Raw genomic sequence first — 25,674 nt, 5'->3', positions numbered from 1 at the left:
CGGACATCAAGCATATATTTTATTCATAAGACCAAACCCATGACAAGGCAGAGTGATTTTTTTTTTGTCATTTTTTTTCATTGTTTTCCCTTGAATTTTACAAGTCCTTGTTTTTCGAAGATACAAGATAGGATATGTTTGTTCTGTCACATACTGTTTTGTTCTAGGTATACAGTGAAGAATCTTGTTAAAGTAATAAGGTCAAAAGTTGGCTTAACGGTTAATGTGTTTCTCAGCGGCTATATGGGTCTAGATCACCAGGGCTTGGTTCTGTGTCGCTGTGTGAAAACGAAGATCCTAACCAGGCTGGAGCAAGTTAGAAAAACATAATCAGAGGCAAATAGATACGGATCAGAGATGGGTCACACTGTTGGAGCTTGAAGTGATTATTATAACCAGCAAAGCGCAGAGATACTTTTGGGTCAGCTCTGACGGCGGATCGCTCGGTGGCTTTGTGTTTGTGTCGCACACTACCAACGTCACATGTCCTGAATGTGCTGCTGATGCCGGCGGGAATCCAAACGCCACACACCAGCTGTGTGACGGACTGAGATCAACGCTGCGTGTTGAGAGGTGAGATGTCAAATAAATAAAATTATTGCAGGACGCAGGTATTTCGTGCTGTTTTGTCTTCTTTAGGGGGGAGGACTTTCGTCTGGTTGCAATCTATTTGTTAGAAATGTATTTTCAAATAATGTACATATTCATTTCAATAACATACTCAACATAAAGGACACAGATTTGCTATTGTATATACATGATCTAACTGACAGCGATACATATGTAGTCAACGCCCTCTCTCCTCACATATTAACCCTCAGTTAGCTTTTAGCACTGAAATCCCGCAGAACTGTCTGTTCTGGCGGACTGTGATTGAATGCAGCACGACAAGATGCTCAACAGTGTCTTAAACAATGACGGGAATGGTCTGGGTGCGGTAAACATTAGAGATTAACATTTCAGATAGCAGGTGACTAGTAACTGTTTGTAATTGAATCCTTTATCTACATAAGGTGCTAGACCGTAAGCTATTGTAGCTACAGAAGGTTTCTGTGTGACGTGAATGACGCTTTAACCTTTGATCGGACAGAAACCAATAAAAAAAATATATATTGTGGGTATATGAGGCCATCCTTCTCTCCAAGTGTTACTGAGTGAGACTGAAGTCTAAACATAATGATAAAACCTCATTTTGAATGCTTTGTTGAAGGTTTGATTCCACTGTGATACCAGAATCAACAAATATTAGGACACTCGCTGTACAGTAGGCACTGAGCTGTGCAACAACTGGCCCCTCTAGTCATTCCCTTTCCTTCGTTGCAACTGCCAAGTCAAAAGAAAACGGAGACTAGAACATCACTGGGAAAAAAAAAAAAAAAAACAGAGTTAAACAGTCAGAGATGTGGGAATATGGCTTGTCAGAGAGCCTTAGCTTTCTTTGACCTAAAATTCACATCAGTCATAACAAAGCATACAGTGATCTACAATTTGCAAGATTAACAGTTGAACGGTTTGCTATGAAAGCTTCCAACGGTAAGAGGTCAACAAGCAGTGCAACTCTGAGGAGTGGACAACAGTAAAATGGTACTGCTTTTATCGTTTGAGTCTGCTTGACATTTACTGCGACGATCCCCAGCTGAATAAAACGTGTGCGGAGCTAATGACATTCAAAGTTCATACCTAGTCAACTCCTCGCAGCTCTTCTTCAAAAAGTCTGAGCAAAACCCTTACACGGCTCATCTCGACGTTTCCTAATCGATCCACATGAGGTGCCTTGTATGTACTACTTTCTATACACGTATTTACAACACACACAACAGTTTGTACGCGACACAGGGGGTAAGCTTGAACCAAGGACCGCTCACTGCACTCTCTCTACTTCACTCCAATGTCACTATCAGTAGAAATCAAATGAGCTGCTTGTCGGTATTCAACAAAAACATATTTACAGGTAATTTAAGTGTCATCCTCTTGATTCTACACCAGTCCTGTACTTGATTGTTGAGCTGCTTGCCATTCACTTGAATATGTGTTGTTCTCGGTGTGTCTGTGTGCATTAACCCTACTAGCCATGCATTGAAAAGTGATACAGCTGTAGTAGGTATATTTGGATTTGGATTTTTTTTTTTGTTTGTTTTTTTTCATTTCAAAAGAGGAACCTTTAAATAAACAGGTGCTCAGGGTCTTAGTTTTATATCATAGAAAAAGATTAAATAAACAGGCAATCGATCCGTTGAGATCATGGAAATAAACAAAGAGAGAGGGATGGATGAAATCAGTCAAATGCCTAGCATATTGTAGAAATGAAGATCCCTGTTTGAGAGGGACAAGGAGGAGTATTTTACAATGGAGTGGAAAAAAAAGACCCCACTGATGGCACCCTCTGGTGGCGAACTGGATGAACATACACGAGCTGTAGAAGAAGAAGGTTGCCATGGCGACTCTTCTCACTCCAGGTAGATGTCCTCGGTGGGACAGGCATACTCCAGATGCTCTTGATAGTACTCCTGAAAGGCTCGTCTGCAGGGGAGACAGACACACAGGAGCTAAAAATGCATCTGCAAGCTTGCAATGGAGGTTTTTATATTACATTTTCAACAGTTATATTAATCTTCCACAAAAAATAAATAGAAGATTATCACCCGCTTAAGGAGGGAGGGGTTACTGTTTTTTCAGAGGTATCAATATCGTCACAACCAGCTGGGATTCAAACCCTTTCCCTTGACATTCAAAGTGAAGACTTAACTGAAATACTTCAACATAATGTCAGAAAGTCGTCAGAGCCACCAGGGCACTGAAGGGCTTCTTCATAACTTCTGCTGGTGTGGTTAAGCACTCAGGAAAGAAAACAGGACGAGCAAAGCTGATGGATGAAACTATTTTGCCCATGTGGTTCCATCTGCCCACTCTACAGCTGCAATGGGCTATTGGCATCTTTAATTATTCAGAGCCATTATGCCTAAGTAAGATATCCCCCGCTCTGCAATCAAGCAGCCTCACACACATCAATATATATACTATTTCAGGCACGCCGGCAACATTAATCCAAGTCACGACGGGCATATTCCACAGCAGCACAGATTCAGGGATCTGTTGACCATAACAAACCTTCACATAAGATTACAGGCTTGAATTACACCCAGGTGTTTACGGTCAGTTCCAGTGTTCAATAACTTGGACATACCCAACACACTCGGCTACAGGTCGCATTGACTCCTGCGATACAAACACATGGCAAGCGAATCTGTTCAGCATCGGATGCTTGGTGATGAAGCCGAAGTAGCTGCAGAGAGAAGATCAGAACACGCTGCAATCATTCGGTTTTATGCTACGCTTCACACGAGTAGGGGACAGACAAATGGAGGCACAGGATTGTTTACCAGTTGTTTCTCGGATGGCATCCACAGAATGAGATGTTCTTCATTTGGAAGAAGTGACTACATCTGTCATACTGAGAAAAGACACAGCAACAGGCAGGAAATAGCCTGGTTAAATCACAGCTGAAGCAGCAAATGCAAAAAAGACTTTTCGCTTTTTAATTGGTTTGTTTGCTTGCTTGCTTGTTTATACCTCATCAAGGACGTCGTATTCATCCTCCAGGCTCATGATTAGTTTGACTCCTTGCAAGCTGATCTCGAGCTCACACAGGGAGGGAGGTCGCACGTGTACCGTTCGTTTCCTTGATAGCGCAATCTGGCAGGCAGAGGAAAACGTGTCTGTGTTACAACATGCTGTATGTGCACACATGCAGACTTTTGTTGTATGTATGTGTGCATACTGGTGCGTGGATTATCCAGTATTTTCCGTTCACCTTCTGCATAGCGGCACAGAGAATACCATTGCCTTGGTGATATGGTACCTCGACAGAGCCCAGAAATTGAACATTGAACGTCTCAATCCAGGCTGGATTCCTCTTCATTCCTACAGAGTGGAACACAATGTATAAGCTGTGACTCTTCAGTGATTCTTAGTAGCATGAATGAAATCAAATAAGTGGGTGCATCCCTTCACTCACCCAGCAACTCTTTGGACTGGCCAATGACCTCATGGGCGTAGAAGGCGGGGAATATCCCCCTCTCTCCCGTCCGCATGTTATACCCCCTGTACCAGTAGTCGTCCTCTTCTTCCTCCACATATAAAGGGTCGTCCACGTCCAGCTCCAGCTCGTCTGCATGTCTTGGGATAAACCTGCGGGGGGCAGCAGAGAGGCAAAGGAGACAGTATAATACCTGCTTCATTTCAAGGTTGTGTCCTTATGTGGCATTTCTGCACCTATTGACAGGACTATATGAGGAAGGAACTGAATGAAGCAGCTGTAAAAGAAATACAGCGTGGTAGGAAGAGGGAGACAATACCTCGAGAATAAACAACTGTTGTCAAGAGATCAGAATTATATGTTTGACTGCAGCCCATCTAGCGCTCGCTCTCTATACGCAGAGATAAAGGTGATGGGTAATGTGATTATAGTGACAACCCTGCAGCTCTGAAGTCCAGCTGGAACTACAACAGCTGTCTGCCTCTCTAATGCAATTAGTAATGCTGCTGACGCACAGCCTCCATAGCACACCAATAAAAACCCCATTAAAGAAAGTCACTTTTTTATTCCGTCAACAGTCATTTCCCTTTAAAATGTCATTCAGCTTTCTCACAGCAGTCACTTCACTTTACTGTGTGGTTCAATTTCAATATGGAAATCCTTCTGTTTTATATAAAACACAAAGATCCTACGAATGCTGTGCAATGCAGGCTTACCTGTAGACCGCCCTGTGTGTCTGGTCCCTCTCCTCTCCATTGATGGTACAGGAGAAAAGTCCAAATGATTCTGTGCCTACATACAGGATACGTACATGTCAGACACTGCTCACACTTCTGCTAAGAAGCCGCAAAAAATAGCAAGCATGAAATGCATTTTCTTTTATACAGAGACACATGTGACTTGTGAACTCCATGTAAGAAATTTCAAAGAATGTCTAACTGGATTTGTCATGCAGAAAGAAATGGAAATGAAAGCCTGGATAATGAGCCTTTCATTATGCTATCAGCCTTCATTAGAGAAATGGATCTGGAAGCGTGATTGATAGTGTAGTGGGAAACAGAGACCTCCCATTGGCTGTGTGGGCACTTTGCTATGTTTAGATCACATGTTCATGTATCATGCTGTCAGTGGCAGGTAACGTCAATCATTCCAGGGACGACGATAGGATAGTTTCAGCAAGACTGCTGCTGGAGTTACATTTTTTAAAATGACTAGATATGGTGCGGGTAGTCCTGTATCCATACAGATTTCAGTTTTCCCCAACTACTATTAAAAAAAAAAAGTCTAAATCAATTTTGCAAAAATGTGAGGAATGTGCAACTTACTGGAGGAGCGGGAGGTGCTGTTGACAAACACGTTCAGGAACTTCTTGGAGAATGGGAGATCAGCCTCAGGAGACGAGTCCTCCGAAGAGCTGAGAAGCTCTGGCCTCACTTCCTCATCGTCTCGTCCGTAGCCAACGTTACTTGTTCCCAAAGGCTCTTCGTCACACAGGGTCGAGAGCTCACTGTCGTCACTCAGCACGGAGGTGCACCTGAAGGTACAAAACACTGCGTTAGCAATATTTAAAAGGAAAACATATCAAACTTAACAAATTTCAACCAAATCTAGAAAAAAATCAACACATTCTTAGTGAATACCTTCTGAGGCTGACTAGTTCCAGGGTAGTGTTCTCATCCACCACTAACGTGTACTTCATGGAGTCATAGGCCAGTCCATCGTCTTCAGTTGACGGCCTGAGCGCCAGATCTTTCTCACACAGTGGGAGGTCGCGGTCAGCTAAGGAGTGATCTTGCACGCTGGAGTCAATGGGCGGTGAACTGTCCAACTCTAAATCACTGTCCCTGTAGGACTGCTTGCTCAAGCCTCCCAGGAATGGGTAAGAGTCACCGTCGTCCTCCTCCTCTTCATCATTGTCTGTGGAGTAGGTGAGGCTGAAGCAGCGGTTGGTCTGAGCAGTGGGTATATCGAGTGTCAGGCTCTGTTTCACTTCGGTGATACGCTCGAGAGAGGCTGAGGAGCGACTCGTAGGCCTGGGATCAGTCTCTCGCCCTTCGTCCTTGTCACTGACCACGCTCTCAGTGAGGCTGGGTGAGTCCAGATCTCTCCTTCCATTCAGCATCATCAAGTCATTATTCGGCTCGTTGTCTTCCTGCTGTCTCTTGGAATTCTTGGATGGTTTATCTGAGGAGTTCTTGTCACAGTCTTTATTGGAATACGAGGAACTGAACTCTGTGGTTCCTCTCTCGCTGTTTGGACTGCGCTCTGAAGTTAATGGAGTGATGGTATCACCACTGGGGTTGCTCATATAGAGCCGGGGACTTTTTACTGCTGTTTCTTTCGAAGGCTCAACACTCCTACCCCTTGCTGCTGGATCCAACTTGTCTTTCCTGTAGCCGTCGTTTTCTTTCTTGCCATTCTCTGACCCCTCCATCTGAAGTTTCTTCTCTTGGTCGTCATCGTTGAAACTGTCTCCCTCTCCAATGTCTGAGGAGGGAGAGATGGTGTCAGACACAGACACCTTTCTCTTGAAGCACTCCTCAGGACAGCTAATTGGGTAAGAGCCCTCTGAAATCATCCTGTTGACTAAGTTGCTGAGTAGCCATGGGGAGTCTGAGTTCTCGCTCAGCTCATCTTCGCTTTCTGATTCAGAATCTCCTTCACTTGTTCCATCGTATTCGTCTGCGCTTGGCATTAGCCTGGGCCCCACTGGCAGGTAGAAGGAGCGTTTGAAGCTCTCCAGGCTGTGGTCGGGTTCTATCTGGAGCACCATCTGTCTGGACAGACTGTCCTCACATAACTGAGCTGGAGGCAAAGTCTCATCTGGGTCAGCCTGGTGCTCCCCGGACAGCTCGTCGTCAACACTCTGCAGCCCCATCAGAGCCAAGCCGTCGTCGTAAGACTCAGGGGGGAAGATAGGAGAATCAAGAGGGGACGGCGTAGCTATAGTAGGAGAGGGTAGAGGAGAAGGAGAGGGTAGAGGAGAGCCTTCTTTGATTGGATCAGGCTGACCCAGAAGTAGAGATGCTTTCAGTCCAACAATTCCACTGTCCTGCTCTAACTCTGTGTCCGGGTCCAGCTCCTGGTCTGATGTAGGTGAGCTGGCTTCCTCTATGGAATTGGTGAGGTGAGATGAGCGTCCACTGCTACTGTCATCACTAGTCAAGTCCAGCTCTGTTTCTGAGATAGAGGAGATCATGTTGGACACCACAGGACCTCCACATGCAAAGCCTGCCTCCAGCTCCCCTTCAATGTCGGAGTCAGAACCCGGAGAGCTCAGGTCCTTGTCCTGGTCAGAAGTTACATAGCCCCGCTGGTTCATATCAGCAATCCCCGGGTCTGAGGACGGGGAGGTGGACTCATTAGCCGCTGCCTCCACAGCCGAACCCGTGTGACAAGTGCTGGACTGGTTAAGGGCCTCTGAACGGCTAGACGACAGATAGCTGGAGAAAGACGCAGGCTCAGACGGCTCGATGGAGGGAAACTCCACATACGCCGACTGATTCTCCTTACACACCATGTCGTAGGTCTCCTTGCACATGAACTCCACTTCAAAGTCTTTTTCCAGCTCCTCGTCGGACAAGGGCGTATCAGCGCCGTCGTTTGCGCCCATGGGCGCGGTGGAGGACAGGCAGCGACTGGTTCCATCTGGGTCCAGGTCATTTTCTGGCTCCATTCCCGACTCGCTGGTGATTGTGTAGGTGTCAGTGGCACGGCGGCTTGAGTGTTTGTGGTTGTGGTCGCTGTTGAGGTCATGATCCACCTCCGTGTCTGAACATTGGGAGTGTTCGTCGACTGAGGGTACTCTGGACGTCTGAATTGGAGGGTCTGCTTTGGAATCAATGAGATCACCAGTGCATGTGTGAGACTTGTGTTGACCAAATGACCCTGAAGAGATAAAAAAATATAGAGAAAAAGAAAAGACATGAGAGTCAGACACTGGAGAATGGCACTGGAGATGGAAAAGAAGATTGATAAGAGGAGTAGTGGGGACTGAAGAAAAAAGGTCGAAAAAAACAAGGGAGTAAAAAAAAAGAAATTTCTGTCATTCATAAATATCTCAAACTAGGATGCAGGATGAGTAAGTTCAGCAAACTCCTCTTTTTTAAAAAAATGACAAATTTGACTCATGAAATCAAATACAAATGCAAATTGAGTGTAAATGTGACAGCACTTTGCTGAACTTTGATCACTGAAGCTAAATCCACATCACATTAGCCCACATCACAGCACTACATGACACTGATGTCAATGGGATGAGCGCTAAGCGTGAGGGGCTGGCCTTGTTGTTACCGTATTCGGGCCTCTCTCGCCTGTTGCCCTCCATGTCGCAGAGGAGGGGCCTATGAGGAGACTGGGGGTTCCCGCCCTCCCCTGCCTGTTTTGGTGGTGTACCTTTGCTCTGTGACCCCGGGACCTGGGAAACCGGAGAGGCCGGGCACTGGCCTGTCACATGGCTACCATCGTCCAGACATGTGTGGGTTGGAGACAGACGGCCTGCGGGCACAGTCGATGTTTCATTTACATTTCTGTGTCGTGTGTAAAAGTTCTAATTCGCTGATGGTTATAAGATTCAATTAGATTTGCTTTATTTTCAGGGTCCAGCGCCTTAACAGTGACCAGCTCACTCAAAAAGTTCATTAAAACAAAAGTATCTTTTTTAAAAACAATATCAGCAAAAACTTTTTGCATCACAAGACCAAAACAGATTTGTTATTAATTAGATTTCTTTTTTTTCATGGAACAATAAAAGCTTTTATGAATATGAAGAGAGGCGACAATACTATTATTCAATGTTAATTATAATTTTCAATAATTAATTCCATAAATTCTTGATGTAGTGATGAAAAAATGCATACATTTTATAAACAAACGGAATGGACAGACCTGTGTATGGGCATCCAAATGAAAAAAAAATGGTTTGTAGTTGAATAAAATGTATTTACCCTGTGACGTTGGATTGCGTAAGGAGTCCTGCCAGCTTCCTTTCTTTGGGGATAAACTGCTGTTGTTGTTTAGTGAATCCTGAAAAGAACATCAAAGACGACAATGTCATCAGACTAAGTATGTTAATTTTTTAAAACTAGTTAACACTCTCCACCACTAAATAAATAAATAAAAAAAAGCAGTTATTGTTATTGCAAACTGCAGTATTTGCTTTGTGTTTGCGGTCAGAGCTCTGCGCTGCCTACCTGTGACACAGCAGTGGTGAGGTTCAGTGTGGTGGGTCTGCTCTTCAGGGTGCCAATGGTAGGAGAGGGAGGAGGGGAGGCTGAGGGAGATGGGGGCGCGTCAGGATCAATATCTTCATCCTCTTCATCTTCCTCCTCCTCATCTTCATCTTCATCATCAATCATCTCAAACTCCTGGAAGTCATCCTGGAAGGAGCAGACTGGATGGTGGATGTCGCTTTTCTCCAGGATGAGGGAGTCCTGAGGCCAGAAGAGAAAAAGGAAGGGGCAGAGAAGGAGCCGCTCACTGAAAATCCAGTATGAAATGAACACTGGTTTACATTGTCACACACTCAGCACAGTCAGGATAATAGTGACATTAATCAAAGCACGCTCTGTTCTGACAACAGAGGGGGAAACAACAAAAGAGCCAGCCTCTGCGAAAGATGAATAAAACTTGGAGAGAGCAGATGGACAAAAACATGTCACATGTTCCACCGAGTACAGACACAGGAAAACACCAACATAAACACATCAGAGAACAGCGGAGGTGTGAACTGCACAACAAGTGCCATGAAATGACAGAGTGGATTATGACGCTTCATACGCTTCATATTTACGATGGTGTTGAATGTATCTCCATCTTCTTGCAGCCATGGTCTAAATTTTGAGAATGAAGAAAGCTCCCGTTTGGAAGTACTATTATCATAATTAAATCAGGTGACTGATTCTTGTTTAGAATATATTTTGCTTTAGATTTAGAAAATACCAGCTAGTGTTAAACTTGTGCAAACACAAGTCTCAAACTGAATGTAAAAATCATAAGATAAAAATATGAATAGCAGTTTTTTGTTAATTGTTTTAAATAAAGATATTTTTTTTGGCCCTCTCAGCATGAGTATGGTTGTAGATTAATGTGATGACTGTAGCATAATACACTGGTCCAGTGGCCGCAGTGCTCAGAAAGGAAAGACAGAGAGAGTGTATGTAAAGAACAAAGACGGGTGGAGCTGAAATGAGAGTGGATCAATCAGACATCTCTCAGGTTTCAACAGGTTTACTGGAAGGCTGTGCCAGCATGCACGCCTGCGCATTCTTGTGCATGTGTGCCTGTGTGTGTTTAACATATCAGGAGAGATGTGAACAACTGTGTCTGTGTGTTCACTTTCGGACAAACATGAATCAGTGTAAATACCATAACTACCCTCAAAAAAACTGATAGACTGTCTTCTTTACTCTCTCTGAGGATCATCAATGAAATAACCAAGTATCATAACATTCAAATCATTAATTCATAAATAAACCATAAGTGTTTTTTAAAGGTCGAAAATAAGCGGTCTATGCGGTAAAACTAACACAATGCTGACATTACAATAAACACTGCACATATTTCACTGGATGCATTATTCCCTCATTGAATTTGACAGTGGAACTCAAAGGATTGATTGGTCTGTTTTTTTTCCTTCAGTTTGAACAGCACAGCACTTTCTCCACCACTTCTCAGCACAGTCTGTTAAATGGAGGAATCAAAGCCAACCTGCTTTGTCCGTCCACCACACACAAATCTGCTGACGTCTGATGCATCCACTTTAATCCAAAGCCAGAGAAATCAACACTCGCTCTCGTGCTCAGAAGCTCATGTCTAAAAATGATCTTCTTATTGTTTCAGTTTTTTGTACAAACAAACCAGGGGAAATTAATGTATAAACTGCTGTTAATGGAAGCAAAACTGTGATTCAAGCATCAAATGTACTCTCGCTAGCCATAATGCTGTAAAAATTCAAAAACCGTTTTCTCTACATCGACCCATTATAATCCATCACTGGGGATCCACGACCTATGGCAGAGTAAAATCAGGAGACCTATCAGTGGGCTTGGAAAATGCCACACTGGCCAGGAGAATAATCTGCTCTGTCAGGAGAAATCCCTTTGCAAGGCCACCTGACAGACAGGCTGACACGCTGAGAGGGAAAAAAAAAGAAAAACTATAAATAATAGCCGAGCATCGGCAGCAATCGATCCCCGTGGTCTCCAGTTCCCAAGGACATCCCATTCAGCGCGCTGACTTTACCTCTTCTGTCATCCAGCAGCAGGCTCACCTCCTCACAGGGAGAGTGAATAAAATGAGCTGTTTTTATGCTCTTACTAGTATCTATTCTAAAATAACACCAATATATTTCAGAACGTCTGAAAATGGGATGTCTTGCCTTTACACACAGACACACTAAAGCATGTGTTGTACTGGTTCAGTGACACGTATGAATTATTTACAACATGAACCCTTTCTGCTCATGACTGACAGCTGGAAGCACGCATAACCAATTTCTGCTCTTCAACAGCAGTTAGCACAGAGATATGACAGTTCAAGGCTGTGCAGCCTTTTGATCGCTGATTAGACAACAACATGCTTGTTCAGCACAGCTAATTCTAGACAGGCAGACTCTACCGATGCACATTAGAGGTCTTGCAGAGATGTCAGCTAACAGCACAGCAGCTTTGGCTTCTCCTACTGCAGTCTAAAATGGAGCAACACATCTCAAAAGACAAAGTGAGTGAATGCAGCTTGATCCTATTGGAAATCTGGTGAGAATAATTTCCGTGCATTTCACTTACACTAAAAATATAAACTGTTTTATATATACCATTCACTGAGGAGTTTCAAGTGAATTTTGCAAACTACTTTGATATAAAGTTGGCAGATTCAGCCTTTCAAGAAAAAAAAGTATGCACCTACAGAAACTGTCACAAAATGTGACCTTGAGAAATAATCAGGACAGATTTAAGTACCACTGTAAGGCAGTTGTTCTGACAGTTTTATCAGCTGTATTACTGAGCTGACTACACCGAAAGAGCACAGTGAGCAGCGATAGAATTCAAACCAATCATGGACAGAACGCCTGAACATTACAGGGCAAACACAAAACAGACAACAACAAACTCACACAGTTAATTTAAAGACACCAGTTTATCAAATACACACAAATTCCCCCCAACACAGAAGTGAACAGGGAAATTGTCATGGTGAAGTGTAAACGACTCCAGCACCACAACCCTGAAGACTAATTTTCATTAGAACTATTTTTGTTGTTGTTGTTTTGTGTGTGACAAGTTGCTGCTCCAAACTATTTCAAATTCAAGTAAATATGATGGCGAATGTCTTCTAGGCTTGTTTTTCACAGCAAGTCATTGAAAAAATGCTGCACAGACTTGGCTAGGCTTGTTTGCTTTGATGCCCCTCGTGCTAAAACGGGAATCTGAAGAGTCAGTGATTAACACCTGAGCAAAACAGAAATGCTACAACTTGGATGGCGATCAAAGCGTGCTCTGCATCCCGTCCCTCTATCACCAGTCTTTTTAACCACTACGTTACCCAGAAACCCTGAAAGTCAAAAGTGGATAAGGAACGGTTACATTTTTTTCTATTAAATTTCCATTCTATTCCTGTCTGACTATTTCATCCGTTTTTTTTGTGATTACTTACACAAACTCTCTATGAAGGTGTAAATTTCTTGCTTCTATAAATGGTGAAGTGTTCAGCATTCAGTTAAAAACATATATTTTTAAGCTAGTGACCTGTTTCAGTTTCTTCTTGTTTTATAATAATTGTGATGTTTTTGGGCAATTATGTTCTCAATTAAATTGGTATTTCCATTTCATTTGTCTCACTTGTTCAAAGAAAATACTCCGAAGGCTTACAATTGATCAATAAAAAGTTGTTTTACTTGAGGTCATGAACTTCAATTGTTTAAGACGATCCAGATTTTCTTACATGGTCAAGGGTCAAACTAACTCTTTGAGTTTTACTACATGCCACATTGACTAGCTTACAGAAAAAAGCAACACAGAATGTGGGGATGTGGTCTTGAAATGAAACCCCAGCCACACTGTCAAATGAAGGACTCATAAATGTCTAGAACGAGAAAAGGATGCAAAGAATCCACTGGACTGTCAAAGACTTATTTTTAAAGTGGAGGAACAAACAGGAGGATTTGAAAATGACCCTGGAGGAAATTTCACCAAGACATAAAACATTTTAATGATTATATTGTCATAACTATTCATTTTTGTCACATTTTTGATTTAATTTTTTGGAGTGGAGCATCTAATGAGAAAACGTCTAAAGTCATTCATGTCAAGACTTTTTTCAGGAGGTTTAAAAAATTAGACATTTATGTCTTCTTTTGTTTATGTCATGTTTAATCTGCACCACAATGCTGGAAAGGCTATTTCAGCACAATGGACAGCACCTTGGATTTATCAATAAACATTGAGCTACAGTTAATCTGCACCACAACAGTCTATCGGCTAATTCAGCACCATGGAGAGCGCCTTGGATTTATCAGTGAACAGCGACCTCCTGACAGTCTGCACTACAAAGGTGGATTGACTATTTCAGCACCATGGACAGAAAATTTGATTTACGAGTAAACAGCAATTTATTGACAATCTGCACAGCCACTGTCAATTGGCAGTTTCAGCACCATGGACATCGCCTTGGATTTATCATTAAGCAGCGACCCACTGATAATCTGCACCACATTGGTCAATTGGCTATTTTAGCACCATGGACAGTGCCTTGGATTTATTATTAAACAGTGACCTACTGATAATCTGCACCACAATGGTTAATCAGCTATATCAGCACCATGGACAGAACTTCGGATTTATCAGTGAACAGAGACCACTGTTAAATAATTAGTGATTAGTACAACTCTACCTTTGTAAAGACCAATTCCCGAAGATAGCTCATTATCTGATTTATGCTTCTATGTATGACGGATGTCAATTAGGCTTCCATTAATGGAAGGCAAGTGCTGAATAATGGCCTCTATCTATCAGCACATCTGTAAATGTCCACATTTAAACTCATCGTAGCAACACAGCTGAGACACAGACACCATTGCTCTGTCAAATGTTGAATTATGCATGGGCTCAATCTGGACTCTGGAGAGATACATGGCTATTAGAGAGACAGGAAGCAAAGATTTAGGGGTGAGATGTGTGTGTCAGTGTGTGTGTGTGCATGAAGAAACAAAGGAGACGTGCCCTCAAAGAAGACAGAGACAAAAGCAACTTACAAAGCTGAAAACACTGAGCCAAACCTAAAGAAGCCTTTAGTGAAATTATATAGGTGGTGGAATGATTGCCAGTGGTGCTACAGCGCACAGTGCATTTGGATCCTAATCATTATTTTCTCCAACATAGAAAATCAAAAGTTAATGTTTAATTGCTTGACTTAAGCTCAGTATAGAATCGACAGCATAAGCTACTTTAAGTCATCATGGGTGTCACATGTGTCCCCATGTCACAAAGGCAAACGACTAATCTAAAGGGTTATGCAGATTAAGACCTGAACCCCATAACGAATTAGAATAATCAGAGCTGGGGATTGAGGCCGAAGGATAATCTCACTGTTTAGATTGGCTGTTCTTCCTACACATCAAAGACATTCTACCCGATATGACCAAATCGCACGGATGTGAAAAACCAGAGGCCGCGCTCATCAGCATCAGCGTGATGCACGAGGGAGCGGCTGCTGCTGCCGCTGACGAGCTGACAAAGTGTCACACTCCCTACTGATGCAAGCAAAATCAAACACCATGTGAAGCGCGCCGTGCATGACATCTACTGTCTCGCCTTTCTTTCTCACATTTTTGAACACATACGCTCAGAGAAGGATTTTGTGTGTGTGTGTGTGTGTGTGTGTGTATTTGTGTGTGTGTGTGCGTGTGCGCGCGCGTGTGTGTGCGTGTCCTATCTATCCCCATGTCAGCGAGATTACTTCCTCTGGGCAATGATGTAACATAACGAGGACCGACGCTGCCTCTGCCTCTGCCTCTGCCCTGTTCGTGCTTGTTTGTGAAGTGAGCAGTCAGGGCTTCTGCTGATGTGTGTGTGTTCAAACACATGTGAAGGGGGACAGAAAAGGACACTGATTCAGGGTTTACTGCGGTGTGGCCTCTTTAGCAAAGGAAACTGTACACATTAAGTGAAGTCCCTTTTTCCTGGATGTGTTTTCCTGTGCTGTGCGAAAGCAGCTCAGTTACAGGAGGGCTCCGCCGGCTCGCCATAATGTGTTTTGTTGGTGGATTAAAGTGGAGGAAGCACAAATATCCAGCAACAGATTTACGGAAGAGCTTAACTCTCACAATCAGCCATCCCTGAGCTAAATCCCGATTCCCCGTCACCTCGGCGAGAGAAGGAGAACCTGAAAGCAGGAAAACTTTAGAGGGAGAAGGAGAGGAGGGGAGGCAGAGAGCGAAGAGGGAAACGTGAGCTCTGTCTCCTAGCAACACTCTGCGCTGGGAGGGGGGGAGACACTTGAGAGGGAGGTAGGGAAAGATGGAGGCAGGAAAAGGAGGTTGTCTCTGCATAGCAGCAAACTGCACTGGGTCACCCACCCTCTGCTGCAGCCATGGCTCAACGCCACCAGCATAAAACATTTATATCCCACAGGATGGACAGAGAAAAAGAGAGATTGAGCATAGGATATTAACTCTGAATTTGTGTAATTAGACTATTAGCCGGTTGGACGTGTGCGATGATATAGCTATTAACTGTATTAATTTGCATGTACTTCATACAAGAGTCACTTGGACATGATCCTGAGTGAAAGAGCTTCTTAAGCGTTACTATTACATGCTTTGAAGTTCCATAATGAACACCAGATCCAGTGAGTATGAGGCGATAAGATGATGTGAATGACGTATCTGTTTCTCCCAAATCGTTACTGACTCACTTCTCCAGTTAAATAAAGTCATGCAGTAATCGCTTAAATTTGAAAATGGAGTGGCATGGTCATCACTGTAATGACTGCAAAGCTGCTAAGCCAGGTAGCATTACACGAAAAAAAAAAAAAAATCAAAGCTTGAAGCGCATTACGTAAGGCAGCCCAATGCAAATGAGCAGTGAAACACTAAAATATAACGCAACCCAAGACAGTTTGCATCTTTCTGATCCAGTGAATGTGTATGAACTAAACTGAAAAAAAAACAAAAAAAAACAAAGGAATGTGTGTGTAATCATTGTAATGTTGTTGCTGTAGCTGTTCAGCTATGGCAGGAAATGTTTGGAAAACTTTTCATGTGAAGAAACTCATTAACTCAGATCTCCAACTCATCCCATAAAAACGGTTTATTCGATCAAGCCTTTCAGCCATGTGCAACAATATTTTAGTTTCCTGTGACTATGAATCCCCTCCTTGATCATGGCCTTGTCGTGGTGGAAGGGCCTGCCTGGTCACGGACACGCCGCAGACTGGTGTTTGTGTTCATACTCCGAACAGCATCTCAGAATGTTCGGCCTTCCTGGAGTGAGTAGGTGAGGTTCTAGAAATGCAGTACAGCTGACAGACTTCAAAGTTTTGCTGCACGACCTCAAGGCTCACATTGGCAATGACAAGGTAACCTGGGAGGGGGTGACTGGGAGAAATGGCGAGCCCAATCTGAACCCGAGTGGGGAGTTGTAGATTTCTGGGGACTGTCCATAACAGATATCACGTTCAAACATAAGGAGACTTGGTATCAGATCTCTTTGGGAGTCAGGTTGATGATCCTCATCCGTCTCCCTGGTGGAGGTTACCAAGGTAGTCAAAAAACAGGTGGCAAGGCCCCGGAGAGGTGGATGAGATACACTTGGAGGTGCTTAAGGATCCCAGACATTGTGGAGCTGCTTTGATTGGCATGATCAACAGTATCACATGGACTTCATGGTCTTAGACTGGCAGGCCAGGGTGGTGGTCCATATGGCCAAAAAGTGGTCAGGGAACAGGGAGGAAGCCCTGAGTGCATCCCATAATCCACTGGAGAGATTACAGGTATATATCAGGTTTGTTCTGGGAACAGACTGGGGTCTGCCCAGTAGAGATGAAGAAAGTTGGGGTGTGAAGGAGCGTCTGGGCTTCTTTTCTCTCCATCCTTATGTCATAACACCACATGGACAAAGTGGGTAAGAAGGTAGCTATGACTGTTATCACAGCTGTTGACCAGTCAAAAGCATAATAAACAGCTTTCTCAACAACTAAGACATGGCAAATCTACTGTTCATTATCTGTGAAGATGTTTTTTGCTCCTCACGTTCAGCTTTTGGTTAACTCATATTCTTATCCTTTCACTACTAGAAGACATGGAAATAGAGCTTTACGTCCAGATACTAGTTATTATTTCTTATCCCATCGACTTTTACAGTATAATTGAACTTGGTGTTTTCTTCACCACATACAGCAGGTTTATATGAATGAAAAGCTAACAGAGTTCCACTGCAATGTATCGATGTACACAGCATTAAGTTGAATAACAAAGAGTCAGGGTTTCACCTTTTCATATGGATCGGAGTCATAGTTGAGGCCGATCCCACAGTCATCTGTGATTTCAGAAAGATCTTCATCATCAAACTCCTCCAGGCTGATGTCGTGGGCTGGCCTGGGAATACATGAGAGACAAAACATGCTGTGAAAAACAAGTGATACCTGCACACGACAGAAGGCAATTTCGTTGACTGAACCCTGTTAAAGCAAATACAATTCTAAAGTGAAATACCAACTTTTACTTTTCAGTAAGATGAATTTTCTGTTCGCTATACAGCATATGAGCTGTGACTGCTGTGAGCAGAGTAAGAGGATAAATGACAGCTTCTGCTCACAGCAGAGTTTTGGAACTTTCTTCGCTCGGCAGGGAAACGGCGCCATGTCTCCGTAATGAGCCGTGACACTGGAAGTTTTCATGATTACAGTCAACCTCATCTTTTGCGACGGAATTTTCAGCAGGCTCCCAATTCAACACCAGCCTGCTTGCAATGTGTCGAAGGGAAATGCTGCATTGCAGTTCTCTTGTTGAGAAAAGGACATTCCGCTGATTACGTATGGATGCGAGCTTACGTCACAGTCGTATAGGGGTCTCGTCAACACAATGTCACTGGTCCCACTGACCAAGTGAGGACATGCTGAGGCATCAGAAGCGAAACAAGAGCGGTCATAAAAACATTCAATGACGCCATGATATTGTTCTGCTTGAATGCGCAAAATACAAAGATGATCATGCCTAAGATAATAAAAGGCGTTCATAGAGAATTCAGTGTGCAGAGGTGCTATGCTATGAATTGTACTGAACTATAAAAATACTAAGCAATGTTGACAGAAAAGTAAAGCTTCCCAAAGGTACTGCTTTTTCAAATTGAAGTAAATAAATCATTTTTTAAATCAGATTTCAAATAAATGATCACTAGGTGTGCCATTAAGTTCAAGATTCAGAAATAGACTTTATGAGATGAAAAAGTTATTCACAAAAATGTTTCAATAGAAATGTGTGATTTATAAAAGTCAGATCAGTTGCTTTCATGTCTGAAACTATAATCAACCAGCATCTGAGGGATTTTCAACAGTGGCTTTGCAAGTTTGGGAGAAATGCACAAAGAGTGGTTCAGGAAATGTATTTATAGCTATACATAGATATACAATAGCATACTATAGAAATAAAACAATATGTATTTTGCTTTTACAGAATAGATATACATTTCATTCAATAATGAAATAGGTTCAGATATAGATAGGCATACAGATATAGATTATTTGGCATTAACATGATATTGCAGATGTTGCATTCAAGTCAAAAGTGTGTCCAAAACAAATTTGTAATTTAAAAAACCTCTAAAGAGGACTTAAAGCTGATATCGACTAAACATGCAATTGACGTTTCCATCTGGTTTCCAAGCGATTACATATTGTGAATAGACTTGAGTGTTTTTGGATCTTTGGGAAGCACCTGCTGCTGTTTGCTGAAATTCAGCTGCTGACTTTCAGAATCAAGTGAATTTTTCAGTCCATCAAAGGACTTCGAAAAAAAAAAAAGACAGAAAAGCTTCCAGAAGTAATCGTGATTGATGAATTTACAGACAAACACACACACACACACGAGCTGTTTAATCATCTGTTCTCCACTACAAAAGGCCAGAACGTCTACCTGCCCTGTGCAGTCGGAAGCCTGTATGGAGACGTCTGTTTTGACAGAATCCATATGTGAGTCCAACTAAATGAGCAAAAAACAAAAACATGCTGGTGTTTCCAGTTTTCGTCTTTACTTTGGTTCACCGTTAGCCGACATGATAGATCTGGGCCAGATCAATTCTGAGTGCAGACAAAAAAAGGGTTCATCTTCATATTCACTTCAATAAACACAGCCAAGCAATGAAGATTCCAAATTGTTTCCAAGACAATTTAACCTCTCTACTGACAGCCCAAAGCCATGCATACTATGTATTCTAATACAAAGGTAGGAGAAAAGAAAAACAATCAACAAACTTTTACACCAAAATGAAAATCATATGTAGGTCATTGAAGATCAAGATAACAAACTTTACCTCCACATCGACTACATTAAGCCAATGCACAAACTGAACTTTTTTGTTACCGTCAGTATATCTTTGTTTTATTGATCTCCGGTTTACAATGGACTGCAGCTTGGCCAAGAACTTGCCAACTTTTAGCTTCGTCATCAGAAAATAGTCCTTCCCTCTGCCTCCTTCTGTTTTCATCATTCAGATAAATTATCGCATGTATTTTCATTGTGGGTGTGTGTCTGCTTTACATTTGTATTGTTTGAGCGTGTATACAAACACAGTGATAAATACATTCAGATTTCCATTTCCACTTGAGCATTAATCCCAAGAGTAAGTTCTCAGAGTCTGTGGCAACACATTGCTCACATTTTTCTCCAGGATTATTAAAAACAGCCATTTTTGACAAGGCAGGGCTGTCATTATTTTTTAAAGTGTTGAACTATCGTAAAATATTTCAAACTGTTCAAAATTATTTTAAATATGCAGATTTGAAACTTCACTTTATTTCTGAAAAAGTCATGAAGTCAAAAGCGCCCACTCTCAATCAGAGTGAAATATAAAAGGTAAAAAAGCTCCCTGGGAGGACTTTAATATGAAACGCTTCAGAAGGAACAGCTATTACAATACCATAATGACACATGCCCTGTGCATAGGGACGTTAATGGAGGTTTTCATCCTCTATAATTACCTTTGACTCGGACTGCATGCTTCTGTGTTTTATATGCACCTTTTTAAAGACCAAATCCACTTCTAAGCTTCGGGAGTGAAAGGTCTTATAAGGTAAACATGTATTGGCTGCTCTTCACTTTCCATCAGATCTACAGTTTGGCCTTTTGCATCTTTTGCTAAGATACAGTACGTTTTGTTATATAGAAATTCTGACAGCACATGTTTCTATGCTGTTCACTGGTGAATCAACAAAATTAAACAACAGGTGTCGGAATGGGTGTAATAACTTCCTCCATGAACAAATTTAGTAAAAAATAAACGTGCATTCAGCAAATTTGCTTGAATACAGTCAATAATAAGCTCCTTAGGGGAATCCTTGAGAGGTCACAACGGAAAAATGCGATGCCAGCGCGGCTGTATCCAAGGCCATGGGCTTCATCGTCACACCGGTAGAAAGCTTTCAGATGAGAGTTCGGTGAAACTGAACGAGAGCAGTGAATTAAGTAGGTGGATATTTAGAGGAGTTCAGAGGGAAAAGAGGAAGCCAGTGTCGCTTCGATTTCAGTTGATGACTGGAACCGATCCCAATTGACTAGTTGAATATTTAATTGGTTTAGATCCTAAATTCCTTCCAAAATACTGGACGTAATCTAGATAACTGATGTAATGGCAATCGGCTCTTTTTTATATCTTTTCTGATCTCCTACATCGTTTTCTACTCTCTTTTGTTTCTTGACTCCATTTTGTCAGCATGCTCATCTGTATATCAGCAGAATGAAAGGAGGCATCTGTATAAGCTGCAGGCACTGATTAACAGTCATGACAAAAAAATTAAATGAAGATTAAAGTGTCTTTTTCTCCAAAATGTCTTTAGATTTCACAATCCATCTCAGACAGAAACAAATTCATCCCTACAGTGTTGAAATTCATGTTGTCAGAATCCCAGAGTGTGCAGCGTGACACATCATGTGCTTTCTTCTCCAGTTTAGTCCACTTTTGTGATTATTCCTAATAGTTTTTATTTCATTTTATTTTTATTTTTCCTCCACCCTCTGTTTCTACTGTCTCATCTCACTTTGATGGAGCTATTTCTATTCACGAGAACCCCATACTTCTTTGGACAGGCCATGCGTCGTCCCTCCGCAGTCCCCTTCCTCATGGTTGGTGTATGATCGAGAGAATATAGAGTATTGTTGCAACAGTTTGAAAAAAATCAATAATTCAAGGGTTTGGCTACTGTCTATAGTGTCTTTGGTATGTCTTCCACATATTCACACAGCATATTATAATTTTCTGGGTTTTTTTGTAATATCACGCATCATAGCAAAATGACTTTTTGATTTCATATGTTAACTTTCATGTCTACAGTCCCCTAAAATTGAGCAGACACATTTGAAAAGGGAGTAAATGTCAATCTCATTCATCCCTTTCATGAGCCAGGCAGTACAAAACCCATTTATTCTTCAAAGGAGCAAAAAAAAAAAAAAAGAAAGAAAGAAATAGACTGCACACATAAATAGCCATTTAAAAAAACTGAAATGGGACAATATTGGGAAACAGAGAAAAATAATATGACAGGCCAATACGAGTATTGAAATAAACATAGAGGCAAAGTGAGAGTGGGTGTCGTGGGGTCTACGCCGTGATGAAGCTGCCCATTAACCATGAGCACCTGCTTCACAATGACATCATCTTTAAAAGCCAGAGACATCTGATGTGGCTGCGACTGACTCATTAACCACACACACACACACACACACACACACACACACACACACACACACACACACACACTAACGCACCCTGCATTTATCCTAATGAACAACTGTACGCTGTCTGCCTCAGACTGGAACGTGAAGATCACACCATTTCTAAACTAAAGGTTGTGATGATGCTTCGATCTGCCGGGAGCAAACTCATGATTTCATCTCATGCTTTTGTCTGGATGTGGATGAATAAAGGCTGAACGCTGCTGTTTGGCATGTTGTCACATGGATGGTAAACAAAGCTTTTACCTTTGACTATTCAACAGCGACTCCTGAAATTAGAGGTAAACAAATACAATTTTATCCAGAGAGAGAGGGAGAGAGAGAGAGGAAGACGCCGGCAGGGGGTGGCAGAGATGGAAACGCTTAAGCTGAAATGAATCAGTATTTGATTTAAGCCTCTTACCCCATAGTAACCATACCCACCACAACCCCCTCATCCTCCTCTCTGCCTTCAAAGAGTTGGAAAGCAAAAGTAGAACATCGACTGGTAAACAGGAGATTCACAGGGGGAGGGATCAGGGGCGGGCAAAGCTGGAGGATGCTCACTGAAAATACCATTTTGAAAATATTCATGTACTACTATGGAATACAGCTGAGTTGATTAAGATTTTAATACGCTATCAAATATGTTATCACACTGAAAATGCTTCAGATGAATACTCCTAATCCATAGCTGCCGCAAATGTTCGTCTCTTTAAATGTTTGAATTTTATGCTAGTCCAAAACGACCACCGTAAATAGTCAACAGAAAATGTATTGTATTTATAGATTGTAAGCTACACTGGAAATACAACTGGTCAACCAAAAGGCGGTGATTGATCTCAAAGCTTCATATTTTTTATGCCTATTTTAACACTGGAGTCAAATAGCAGAAATCAAGACAGCATTTAGGACTGCTGCCTCAGCAAATCTAACAAAAACAGCAGAGGCCCCCTCTCAGATATGGGAATCAATAGTTATCATGTCACAGAACAATTATTGGTAGCATTCATCAAACCAGGGCAGTAAATTTCCATATACATATCTCTGTAAGGTGATGTTATGAAGCATCATCAAAGTCTCTGATTAGGTTCAACGGATCTTTTAATCCAATCTCATAGTAAATACAAAAAGCTCAAACAGATTACAAGAGGGACGTTAGTTAAGTTAATTAGTGAATGTGATGCATTTCTCTCCTTCAAATACCAAAAACTGTTCTTCCCCAGTAGTGTAGAAATTACAGTGTGGTGTAAATTCGTGGCGCTCAGGGGAGGAAAATGGTGCCATTTACAGATTATGTCGCCAACTGAAAACTGCTAAGGTTATGTAAGGCAGATTACCGTACTACAGCATCACACCACTGGTGGCTTCATCTATGAATCAGTCACACACACAAGGTAGAGAAGGACGCACACACACACACATAAAACACAAACAATTACAAATGGGCACTGACTTATGCAAATTCCATGCGCCAAAAAGAGAAAATACTGCCACTGCCATGTTTTCCATAAGATGAAACTTACACAAATGAGCTATCATAAACAGAACCTTCATCAATGCACGTGACTGGAAGTGTCTCCTGCAGATGCAGATTCCTGCTCTCCCCATCTTCAGCGATCTGTAACAGCGGGGTTTTTTAAATGAAGACTGATCATTTTGGAGTTGATGATACAAAGTATAATCAGGTCTATTTAGTGCATAAATATCATTGAGGAACATTATCCCTGTGATACGAGGAAGATTAGCTTGCTCTGGCCATTAGCCACTGCTGTAAATCTGAAATATTGATGTCTTGGCCTGAGCTTGGCTCTGTGAACTGGACAAGGGTCACTGGTGGCCATACCAAAAATAAAAATCAAGTTATTGATTGAGTGTTATCTATCCATGAGATTGGGCTATCCTAAATCCCTCATGAGGACATGTTGTGGATATAAAAACCAACATAACCCCCTCTCTAATGTGATTGCCTCTGTAGGACCAGGGCCATATGGAGGCAGACACAAAGACGATGGAGCACTGTTGTATTAAATGCATTAGTGGAATGAACATGTTATTCTGATGAGGACATAAAATGTATAATTCATTGTGATGTTCTTTTGTGCTAAAGTTCCCCACAAACAGCAGCAAATGCTATAGATGTATAGCTACCCTGAAACCAGGAAACACATTATAACACATAGAAATTCAAATAAACTGAACATATTATTGAATATGCCTCATTGCAGCTGCCTCCATACAATTTAATTCACAGCATACCAAAGTATTCACCCTTATCAGGCCTAAATTGATCTCAAAAAACCAGTTCCACAGCAGAAAACCTAACCCACTCCATCTAAACAGAAAAGCCTAACAGGCAAATGCTGCCACATTATCAATTATTCTGCATGGACTGATGATCCCTGCTAACTGCCAGTGTGATACCACCCACGATTGTGCTTCGACAGGAAGAGAAGGCAGGCGGATTCGTCGCAGAGGTCACAGTAGAAGTGTTTGGAAAGCGCATCAGTATCAGTAGGACTTCCGTAAATCATTGTTCAGCAACCAGCACCATGCCCTTGGCTGGGCCGGACTCAACAGGGCGTGGGCCTTGCACGGAGAATGCGCAAAGCGGGTGTCTGTCGCGACAGCTTAAGATCATTTGGCGTGTATTTTATATATCATTTTGCTCTTCCTCATATGTTTTTTTTTTTTTTTTTACATACGGGTGAAGCTTAAAGAAGCAGTGTCTTCCATCCATCACTTCCAAAAATATAAACAAGCAGCGCTGCTCCTCTGCAGCTCCTATCAGCAGCAGCAGGCCCCGCAGGTCTCCTCAAAATACCGATTGCTACCCATGCCGGGAACGTGCGTTTTACTGCAGTCATCAAAACAAAGCAGCAAGACGCCGTTCCTCCGGCTCTGCCTTTCTTTTTTTTTTTTTTTAATTCCCCGGTCAGTGGCGCGCATCGTTCACCGTCACGCCGCCACTGTCAGCTCCGCACGGGCGGCAGCGCTTACCTGCATCCGGGAGGAGAGAGGGAATGGAAAGTGGATAGGGAAAACATCTCAGCCCTGTCCGCCATCTTCTTCCACAAATGACTCAGAGGGACTGCAGAGAATCACGGAGGGAGTCGCAGTCCATTCACAAGCGCAGGGCAGAGGACGGACGGAGTGGTGGACAGAGGTGTCTCTCTCTCTCTTTCTCTCTATCTCTCTCTCTCTATATCCGCGGCCCCACGAATGCCCCCCCTTGGCCGCGAGCCTTCAGTCAGACGAGCCTTCACAGCACCATCAAATCTGCAGTCGAGCATCTGCGAGGCGCGAGACGATCTTGATTACAGGCGGCGCGCGGCGACGCTGAAATCCCCGCGTTTCCCCGATACGTCCGCGCGACGCATGAAGAGCGCAGAGGTCCGGCCCGGGCCCGCAGTCCGCCGCTCCGCTCGCCAAATGTCGGCTGCTGCTGCTACTGCTGCTGCTGCTGCCTGTGACACACAGCAGAGAGGGGCCAGCAGTGCGGAGACAAGCAGAGACAGAGGAGGAGGAGGAGGAGGAGGAGGAGGAGGAGGAGGAGGAGGAGGAGGGTGGAGCAGGACGCCGTAACGTCAGCGTCGTTTGGGATGCAGGTACTGAATCCTCACCTCTCTCGCGGCGTCAAGACAGTCTTTTCATCGTGGTGAAATTCCTTCAGCGGTGTTTTAATGCAGTGATTTTATAGCTCAGGTTCTCAAGTTCA

General features: G+C 42.7%; 1 protein-coding gene across 2 annotated transcripts; it reads right to left on the bottom strand.

Annotated features, from left to right (window-relative positions):
- Window positions 1-675: 675 nt before the first annotated feature.
- mapk8ip2 (mitogen-activated protein kinase 8 interacting protein 2) lies at window positions 676-25,372 on the bottom strand. 2 transcript variants are annotated; one of them, XM_030095478.1, is made up of 14 exons: window positions 24,957-25,372; window positions 17,522-17,627; window positions 9,229-9,468; window positions 8,983-9,061; window positions 8,330-8,533; window positions 5,677-7,924; window positions 5,362-5,570; window positions 4,753-4,828; window positions 4,016-4,188; window positions 3,812-3,921; window positions 3,571-3,693; window positions 3,381-3,451; window positions 3,185-3,283; window positions 676-2,520 (listed from the first exon to the last, which is right to left on the bottom strand). In XM_030095478.1, the coding sequence occupies exons 1-14, from the start codon at window positions 25,019-25,021 to the stop codon at window positions 2,448-2,450; spliced, it is 3,876 nt and encodes a 1,291-aa protein (XP_029951338.1). In that variant the 5' UTR covers window positions 25,022-25,372; the 3' UTR covers window positions 676-2,447. The 2 variants fall into 2 exon arrangements, with proteins under 2 accessions (XP_029951338.1, XP_029951339.1); XM_030095479.1 differs by having other exon boundaries at window positions 8,432-8,533.
- Between the last annotated feature and the right edge of the window lie 302 nt (window positions 25,373-25,674).

This window comes from Salarias fasciatus, chromosome 7 (genome assembly GCF_902148845.1).
Source record: "Salarias fasciatus chromosome 7, fSalaFa1.1, whole genome shotgun sequence".
Lineage (NCBI taxonomy): Eukaryota > Metazoa > Chordata > Actinopteri > Blenniiformes > Blenniidae > Salarias > Salarias fasciatus.
Note: the sequence above shows the minus strand (reverse complement) of the source record. Positions and strands in the feature narration are given on the sequence as shown.